At 36.9% G+C, this 9,637-nt stretch overlaps 1 protein-coding gene across 3 annotated transcripts; it reads right to left on the minus strand.

The window, feature by feature from the left end:
* Window positions 1–4,950: 4,950 nt before the first annotated feature.
* On the minus strand, window positions 4,951–9,401 carry LOC107787554 (uncharacterized). 3 transcript variants are annotated; one of them, XM_016609142.1, is made up of 9 exons: window positions 8,914–9,401; window positions 8,544–8,651; window positions 8,306–8,371; window positions 8,137–8,202; window positions 6,942–7,082; window positions 6,765–6,785; window positions 6,608–6,677; window positions 6,373–6,517; window positions 5,994–6,287 (listed from the first exon to the last, which is right to left on the minus strand). In XM_016609142.1, exons 1-9 carry the CDS (start codon window positions 9,244–9,246, stop codon window positions 6,230–6,232), a joined length of 1,008 nt encoding a protein of 335 aa, XP_016464628.1. In that variant the 5' UTR covers window positions 9,247–9,401; the 3' UTR covers window positions 5,994–6,229. The 3 variants fall into 3 exon arrangements, with proteins under 3 accessions (XP_075105842.1, XP_016464628.1, XP_016464627.1); XM_075249741.1 differs by lacking the exon at window positions 5,994–6,287 and adding an exon at window positions 4,951–5,635 and having other exon boundaries at window positions 6,765–7,082; XM_016609141.1 differs by having other exon boundaries at window positions 6,765–7,082.
* Between the last annotated feature and the right edge of the window lie 236 nt (window positions 9,402–9,637).

Genomic DNA, 9,637 nt, shown 5'->3' on the forward strand with positions numbered 1-9,637 from the left:
AAAATATCGGCTAATTGAGAAGAGGTGCCAACAAAGGCTATTTCTATATCTCCCTTAAGAACACGATCTCTAATAAAATGATGCTTAATATTTATATGCTTTGTTCTAGAATGATGCACAGGATTTTTTGAAAGACAAATAGCACTAGAATTATCACAAAAAATTTGTATAGGTTTAAACGAATGCTCATAGTCACCCAATTAATGAGACATCCACAATAGTTGTGCACAACACTGTCCAATAGCAATGTATTCAGCTTCAGTAGTGGACAAGGCGACTGATGCTTGCTTTTTACTGTTCCAGGATATTAATATTTTTCCTAGTAATTGACAAGTGCCGCTAGTGCTCTTTCTATCTTCTTTATCACCTGCAAGATCAACATCTGAAAAACCTTCTAATTTAAAAGAGTTAGAGCGAGGATACCACAATCTATGAGATACAGTTCCAATGAGATATCGAATGATTCTCTTTACAGCAGTCAAATATGACTCCTTAGGAGCTGACTGAAACCTGGCACATTTACATATGCTGAACATAATATCTGGTCGACTTGCTGTCAGATATAACAGTGATCCAATCATTCCCATGTTTTTGGTTTCATCAACTGGTGTGCCCTGTTCATCTTTGTCTAGATTTGTAGCGGGGCTCATAGGAGTGCCAATTGATTTTGCATTGTTCATACCAAATTTTTGAATCAGCTCTTTTGTATATTTGGTCTGACAAATAAAAGTTCCTTCTTCGGTTTGTTGGATTTGTAGCCCAAGGAAGAACATTAGTTCACCCATCATGCTCATTTCAAACTCACTTTGCATAAGATTTGAAAATTCCTTGCACATAAGATGGTTAGCACTACCAAATATAATATCATCAACATAAATTTGAATAATGAGATTACCTTCTGATGATCATTTAATAAACAAAGTAGTGTCTATTTTACCTATGGTAAAGCCATGATCAATAAGAAAAGCACTCAGCCTATCATACCAGGTACGTGGAGCTTGTTTCAACCCATACAGTGCTTTGGTAAGCTTGTATACATGGTATGGAAATTTTGAATCCTCAAAGCCTGGAGGCTGTTTTACAAAAACTTCTTCCTCGATAAATCCATTCAAAAAGGCACTTTTAACATCCATTTGAAACAGCTTGAATCCTTTAAAGGATGCGTATGCCAGAAGAATTCGTATAGACTCCAAACGAGCTACTGGGACGAAAGTCTCATCATAGTCGACTCCTTTTTGATGTGAATAGCCCTGAGCAACTTGTCTCGCTTTATTTCTTATGACTTTTCCATCCTCGTTCAGTTTGTTTCTAAATACCCATTTTGTTCCGATCACAGACACATTATCAGCTTTGGGTATTAGTTTCCACACTTGATTCTTGCTGAACTGATCTAATTCCTCCTGCATGACTTGCACCTAGCTTGAATCCTTCAGTGCTTCCTTTACCTTTTTTGGCTCAATTTGAGAAATCAATGTAATATTTGCTTTCTTTTTGAGCGCAGCCCTAGTTTTCATTCCTTCGTTTGGATCCCCTATAATAAATTTATGAGGATATTCGGGTTCGCTTATCCATTCATTTGGTAGAATTATATTTGTAGTCGACTTGACTTGTGGGTCTGGAGTATTGCTGCTATTTTCTCTAGTTGACTCGATCACCCCAGATGTGCTAGTCCACTCCTATGATTTTCCTTTGTCCTGAGCTTCTTGAGTTTGATCTTCGTCACCTCCAGTAGTTCCTTTTCTCGACCAAGGGATTATTTTCATCGAATATAACATGTACAAATTCTTCTACACATAAAGTACGTTTATTGTAGACTCTAAAAGATCTGCTATTTAAAGAGTAACCAAGAAAGATACCTTCATCACTTCTTGGGTCAAACTTTCCAAGATTATCTTTACCGTTATTGTGAATAAAACATTTTCTTCCAAAGGGATGGAAGTAACTGATATTTGGACGTTTACATTTCCAGAGTTCATAAGGGGTCTTCTTTAGAATTGGCCTTATGAGGCAACGGTTGAGGATGTGACAAGCAGTACTTACGCCTTCTGCCCAAAAATGGTTTGGCAATGAATGTTCTAGTAGCATGGTTCTTGCCATGTCTTGGAGAGTTCTGTTCTTCCTTTCCACAACCCCATTTTGCTGTGGTGAGCGTGGTGCAGAGAAATTGTGAGTGTATCCTTGATCGTTGCAGAAGTCTTCAAAAGCTCTGCTTTCAAATTCTCCTCCATGGTCACTCTGAATTTTTGAGATCAGATATCCCTTTTCTCTTTCAACCTTTTTGCAGAAAATTTCAAAATTTCTTAAGGCTTCGTCCTTATGATACAAGAAGATTACCCAGGTGAAACGTGAAAAGTCATCAACAATAACAAAAGCATACCTCTTACCTCCTATGCTAGCAGTTCTAGTAGGCCCAAATAAATCCATATGAAGTAATTGCAAAGGTTTTGAAGTAGATAATATATCTTTATTTTTGAAAGAATTTCTGGTTTGCTTACCCATTTGACATGCATCACAAATATGAGTTCTAGAGAAATTCAGTTTAGGCAAACCAATAACTAAATCATGTTTGGACAGTTTTTCAATCAAATGCATGCTAGCATGGCCAAGTCTTCTATGCCATAACCATGGATCATCAGACATAGAGGATAAGCAAATGTGACCATCTATCTTTTCAAAACCATCAAGTATATAAACATTTCCATACCTTTTTCCAGGAAGAATTATCTTATCTGATTCGTCTTCAATAGCACACCCTGTTCTCTTAAACTTTACCTCATATCCTGAGTCGCAGAGTTGACTTATGCTCAAGAGATTGTAGTTTAGGCCATCAATGAGATATACTTCAGTAATGTCACAGTTGTTATTGAAAAGAATTGTTCCAGAGCCAACTATTTTGCCCCTTGAATCGTCTCCGAATTTTACACTTTCTCCATCGATCTTTGTAACTTCCTTGAACAGGTTTTTGTCACCTGTCATATGACTGGAACACGCACTATCTAGATACCATTTTCCTTTGCGGCTTACTCTGTGGTGTTCCTGCAAGACAAGATGATCACTTTTTTTTTGGTACCCAAGCTTTCCTAGGTCCTGGTGGGTTAGTGTTGCTTGGTTCAGAATTTTTTGGTTTCCAAACCCATCCTGATACATTTGATTTACGAAAGCTACAACCGGAATATTTATGCCCACTTTTATTACATTAATGACATTTAGCTCCAGACCTGTTTTCATAAGTGTTAGAACTAGCCGACTTAGATTTAGCTGGTTCTTTCCCAGTTGACTTGTAAGTCATCTGGTCCGATCGACTGGTCGACTTAGTTCTGATTGGTTCCTTTCCAATTGACTTGTAAGTCGTCTGGTTTGACCTAACAGAACTATGACTGGTGGATTTGTGCAAGCTGTTAAGCTGCATTTGCAATTCCTCAAACTCTTCTTGAAGTACTTCTTTTTCGATTTCACATACTTCATGTTTGAGTTTCCAGTCTTTAACCTCCCTAGTGAGTATCTTAAGTTCATTCATCATTTTTTGAGACTCTTTTAAGGTGGAATCAAGAATATCCTGCAATTCATTATATCTTTAGCAGTCATAAGATCTTACCTCACTAGTTTCACCCCGTGCCATGAGACAGTTCTCGTCATCTGAATCATCTTCATCTGTCCAGCATCCTGAGGTTTTGTTTATTTCATTTTCCAGAATTGTCATGAAACAAAGATTTGCTATTTCTTCGTGGTCTGATTTGTCCTCTTCGCTCCAGCTTCTGAAAGATTTGTTCTTGTTGAAGCCTCTAAAGATCTTCCTTTTCAGTTCTTGGCATTCAGCTTGAATGTGCCCAAATTTTCCACATTCGTAGCATTTTCCATCGTTCTTATCCTGTTCATTGTATTACCTGGATCGTCTTGGTGAGAATCTTCCTTTCTTTGTGTTTCTGTATCTTCTCATCAGCCCATGCATATTTCTAGACATCATAGCAATCTCTTCTTGTAGAGCTTCAGGATCATCAATTTCATTTTTAGCCATTTCAGTAGAGGTTTTGAACGCAACTATTTTCTTTTTCTCTTCTTGATTTATCTTTTTCAGATGCGTTCTTTCAAAAGCAATGAGTTCTCCTCGTAGTTCATCATAGGACAATTTGTTTAGGTCTTGAGATTCCAGTGTGACTACTTTGGTCTGCCAAGTGGTTGGCAGACTTCTGAGAATTTTTCTGACTTGATCACCACTGGTGTAGGGCTTGCCAAATGCCTTTAAGTCACTAATTATTTTACTAAACCTAGCAAACATTTCTTCAATGGATTCTCCTTTTTTCACTGAGAAAAGTTCGTAGTCATGAACTAGCATGTTGATGTGAGTTTCCTTTACTTTGCTGGTTCCCTCATAGGTGACCTCAAGTTTATCCCACATCTCTTTAGCTGTATCATAACTCGATATTTTCAAGTATTCTTCACCACTTATAGCATTGAGCAGATTTCTTGCGTTGTTATTCACTTGTACCGCTTCCAGTTGCTCCTTTGAGTATGAATCGATATCATCAAGATCAACAAGTGGTGGAGTGCTAGCAGGTAGGGGATAGTTTCCCTTTTTAATGACTCTCCAGACTTTGACATCGTATGCTTTAGCAAAGGTTTTCATTCGTACTTTCCAGTGAGAGAAATGTTGTCCATTGAAGTATGGTGGTCTAACTTGTGAAGTTCCTTCCAGAACCCCTATAATTGGTGCACTTACCAACTTCTGCTTCAACTCCTTTAATACTTTCAGAAAAGCATCATCAAAGTTGAAAGACACATCTGAAAGTACAAGAGGGGGAGGGGGTGAATTGTGAATACTTAAAATTAATTGCTTATAAGTTGACTTATAACTTGAGTAGTCGACTGAATATGATAATTTAGCAGATGTGGTAACGTAAGGTAAAATGCCGAAAATAATTGCAGGAATTAAAAACACCGGGATTTTTATACTGGTTCAGATTCAATGTGAATCCTAATCCAGTCCTCTTGGGTTGCAAGGGAGTAAATGAGTTTCCTCCAAGTACAGATGTTGTGTATATCGCTCAGTTTCTCTAACACTCGTTTTTGATACAATGCCTCACCAGTTGTGTGCTCTCTTTCTATCCCTAACTTGTTACACATCAGATCTTAGTGAACTACAATGCTTGTTTGCAGTAGAATGAAGAGAGTGATTTGGTTTGATCAAAGTATGTCTAAGCTAGGGTTTACAAGGGTGTATAAATACTTTGATGGATGGTAGAGGCTTGACAACCCAAGAGATTTGATCCTTGGAAAGAATCAATTCTTTCCAAGAATAAGGAATGAGCCGTTGCTTCTCTTGATTGCTTTCCTTCAGCAGAGGATTGCTTCACTTGATTTCTCCTTGATTGTTGGATCTTCCAAATGTGGTCGCTTCCCAGATCTCCTCGTATCCTTTAGTCTTCCGTGATTCTGCCCATGATTCTTGCCTTTGTCCAAGGCTTATTTGATTTATTCCAGCTCAGCTAATCATTGTTATCGCTGATTGATTCGTTGATTAGATTGCGCCCAGATTTGCGAGACCAATCCAGATTTGCTGATCACATGCTGATTGATTTCTTTCCTTGTTCATCATGAACCATTTCAGCAGTCTTCTTTACTTCTTGAACTTGAATTTCTGCACATGTATATTATTTGCATCATTAAAACATGATCTAACACCTTTTACCTCTTACATCATATTCTTTATGATGTAACACGTTTGAAGTATGACGAACTTCACAAGCAATGAACTTGATTCAAACAAACCACACGACATATTCTTATGAGCAACGGTGACAACTGTTAAATTATCATAGAGATCTCTACATTTCCTCATTGCTCAACAAGAAAAGAAAACCTTTGATCTTATGTGTGTATGTATAAAACTGTACTGATTCTTCTTGTTTCTTTTGATTAGTAGTTCACAGTTCATCCACTAACTGAACTACGTGCATGAAGCTTGTCAAATCAGCTTTAGATTAATCGGACAAATCTGAGTATGAAAGAAGTATATGCTACTTACTCGACTTAACAAGATAGAATATAGTCCAGTCTTTACATTTATATGCCATATTTTACATAAAAAAAAAACAGTACAAGCAATGCAGACATGAGTCGGTCCATAGAATGGCGTTTGAACCTATAAATTAGCTACATTAAACATTATCCTAAGCAGCAAGATACATGTCATTTCTTCGACAAATTCCAGCAAGATGATGCAACCAAAATTTCAGAAGTTACTGCATTCGGTTTTGATAGTGTCAACAGATGTACTTCTCCCAGCATGGCTGACAATAGAACTAGGAAAATTAGTAATAGATTTTTTTTTTTAAAAATCTTTGTAGAAAAGCACTTGTGCCAGGAGCTAATTACCAATACAATTGTGGGGCAAGAAGTTGGTCACAATCCATATTGGTTTCACTCATAGCTCCAGATTGATATCGAAGCAAGCATGCTTCTAGAGTATTTCTCTTCAACTCAGATGCATCAAAGGGAACTGAGGATGCCAAGTTTTCTCCTATTACACAATGAAACAACAATGGTAAAGAGAACAGGATCCAAGGCAAAAAACTGTCAAATAGATAAGGATGTTAAGCAAACAACTTACCAATTGATACAGTTTTGGATTGTCGTTCGCTCATTTCATGTAAAGGTAACCAATCCTCCCTCAAAATTCCCTATGCAAAAAACAGAATGTGAATGTCAAATGGTTATATATTGATTCCTTAATCTGTACGTAGTCCAATAGGTCACATTCTACTAACCTTACTGGTAGATCTTGAGAACTGAAAGGGATCAAGGTGAACATTGATCGATGACTCTGACTCAAAAGCATTGTTTGAATGGTTTACATTTGACATAGTTTCCACTGGTGTTAGCTTTGTTTCTGTACGATTTTCAGATGGACTAAAAATGGCATTTAACAAAGTGTCTTGGCTTACGTGGAGAGCCCCAGCCGCTTTAGCATTTGTGCATCCATTCCCCTCGCATAAACCCATACTTAGCTGGGAGACTTGATTTTGCTGTAACACTCGTGGTAGGCCCAGAGGATACATGCTTAACCCATTTCTCATTGTCAACATCTGATATTTGAAGCACACTATCACGCTACAAATCACAACAACTTAAAACAAACTCCAGATCTACACCAATCTAGGAAATATCCTGAATTATAGATTAGCCAAAAGAATTTTCGATGACGAAGGAGGTAGAGAACACGTTAATGACCATCCAAGGAATCTTGAATCGAATGTTGATGTATCCAGTTTCATTTCTCTCTAATCTTTCCATTATAAGTTACCAATGCGAAAACAAACTTTCCAGGTATGGAACAAGAAATTTAGTTTTCTCATTCAAAATTTTCCACATAAACATTTTCAAGCCAATGTGTCACTTATGATGCCAATGTCATTCAACACTTACCCAGTTCCTACTACTGATTATCCATAGGAGAAAGAAGTCCCCAACCTACTGAACGATTAGAATAGCTTAAAGTATAACACTAGCTCCTATTCATCATTACAGAAAAAGAAAGCCAACATTATTCAGATGACATGAAAGGTGAACATAGATATTTGATCAGGTTCTGCACTTCTGGCTGAGCTATTAGAGTAGTGCTTATAAAAACTAGTATTAAATATTGCTTCTGTTAGACTGTTACTGCTGATTTGCTAGAATAATAAGTTATTTAGTTGTAGGAGGAATCTACTTTGTTTAAATTTAAATTTCTATTAGAAAAGTTTAGCTGAGATATTTTAGGCATTTGAATTTTACTCTGCAGATTTTCAGTTTTCAAGTTGGCTATGCTTAATAAAATTCAAGAGATTTAAACTATTTTTCCAACTTTTTTTGCTGCATCATCATTTATAAACCTACAAAAACACGGCGCACCGGTGGGGGAAATTGTATCCCAAACAAAAACACTAAGATCAAAGTGTTCAATACTTTAGAACCAGAATACATAACCAGGAAAGGAATAGTCATCAAACACAGGAATAAAAAGCAAATCCATCTAATGTTGTTAGCTGTTATCAAACATAGAAATAACCAAAACATACTTGCAGAAAATTTATAATAAAATCCCTTTGGAAAAAGCTAGAACCTAGCCCACGTATATTACAATCACAAGCAGCAAACCTGTACTTGGAGCTGAAGCTGCTTGAGGTACTCAATAGCTTCATCAAGCATTGAAGCCTTATCGGTCTGTCCAGAAATCCATTAGAAAATAATTAACTCACTATCAATCTTCAACTATGCTGATAAATCATTTTCTAGTTTCAAAATTGCTAAACAGGCAACTCCTCACCTTGTTAGAATTTGGAATAAGATTTTGTAATGCTTTCATCTTCTCATTAATTCTGCTTCTCCTCCTCTGCCAAGTATATACCAATAACAACAGTGGTAAGTAGAGGCAGATTCTAGATTTAAACTTAGTGGGTTTGCTCTTGAAAACTTTTAGTACAGAATTTCTTATAATTTTTGAAATTGTGCGTTCAAATAACATACTACTAGTAACCATAAACTAGATAAAAGAAACTTGTTACCTTTTCAGACAAATTGTGGACTTCAGCTGCTCTGCTTCTCTTGGAATTAGTGTTACTAGGTGGTGGTGGTTGTGTTGAAGCTTCCACCCCCAAGTCCTCAGTACCACCCTGTAGCATAAAGAATTAGTGTTATCTCAACTAGTAGTTCAATGCCAGGCCTTAAAAACACAAAATTAACAATAACAACAACTCACACGAGTGGGGTATGGGGAGAGGGTAGCATGTATGCCCCTGCCTTAGAAGGACAAAGAGATTATTTACGATATACCTCGGCTCGGCTCGGGTAAAGAAAAGACTTTAAAACGCCAGATTGGGAACTTAATAAATTGGTAAATTTATGAAAAACTAAGTAGGAAGTGTGTAGAAATACCTCACTTTCACATTCATACTCATCAGGTTCGTTGTCCATAGTCCCAACAGATGAAGAAGAAACATTTGCTGGGACATTATAAGCCCCATAAGAAGACGAGAAAATGCCTCCAGCCGACGAATTTAATACGGAGGATAACTCGCCATTCGATATATCAAGGCCATGTTGATTTTTAGGCAGAAGATGAGGTAGCGATGAGGAATATTGCATTTCATGGGTCACAAAATTAGATGAAGGATGGAGAATATGACGAAGAAAAACAGAAATATCGTCAGGTTCAGTCAAAGAAAAAGAAGAACTAGCATTGTGATGATAAATATTGTTGTTGGCCATTATAGAGATACAGAAACAAGACGGTTTTTTTATCACAGCATTAAAAAGTGAGAAAGATCAAGTGCAGCTTGAGCAGAAGAAGTAGAGACAAAACCAATTCCCAAAGGCGTGCAATTTTCTCTTACTCTTTTTATATGAGTCTAGGAGTAAGTGACATTTTGGGTTATTGCCCCGAACGAGTGTATTTATTAGCCAACCATGCTTGAAGTAACAGACATAGGCCTGAAAGAGATTGTGGGCGAATTTGCATTAAAGTGAATAAATCATTTGAATTACTCTGTCCCGTTTTTCTTTCTTGATCAAAGTATGTTCAAATATAGGTTGTATATACTTTGTCATATACACCTATTTAACTACAGAAAGAAAACGGAGTGATATTGTTTCAGTGTCG

This window comes from Nicotiana tabacum, chromosome 3 (genome assembly GCF_000715075.1).
Source record: "Nicotiana tabacum cultivar K326 chromosome 3, ASM71507v2, whole genome shotgun sequence".
NCBI lineage: Eukaryota > Viridiplantae > Streptophyta > Magnoliopsida > Solanales > Solanaceae > Nicotiana > Nicotiana tabacum.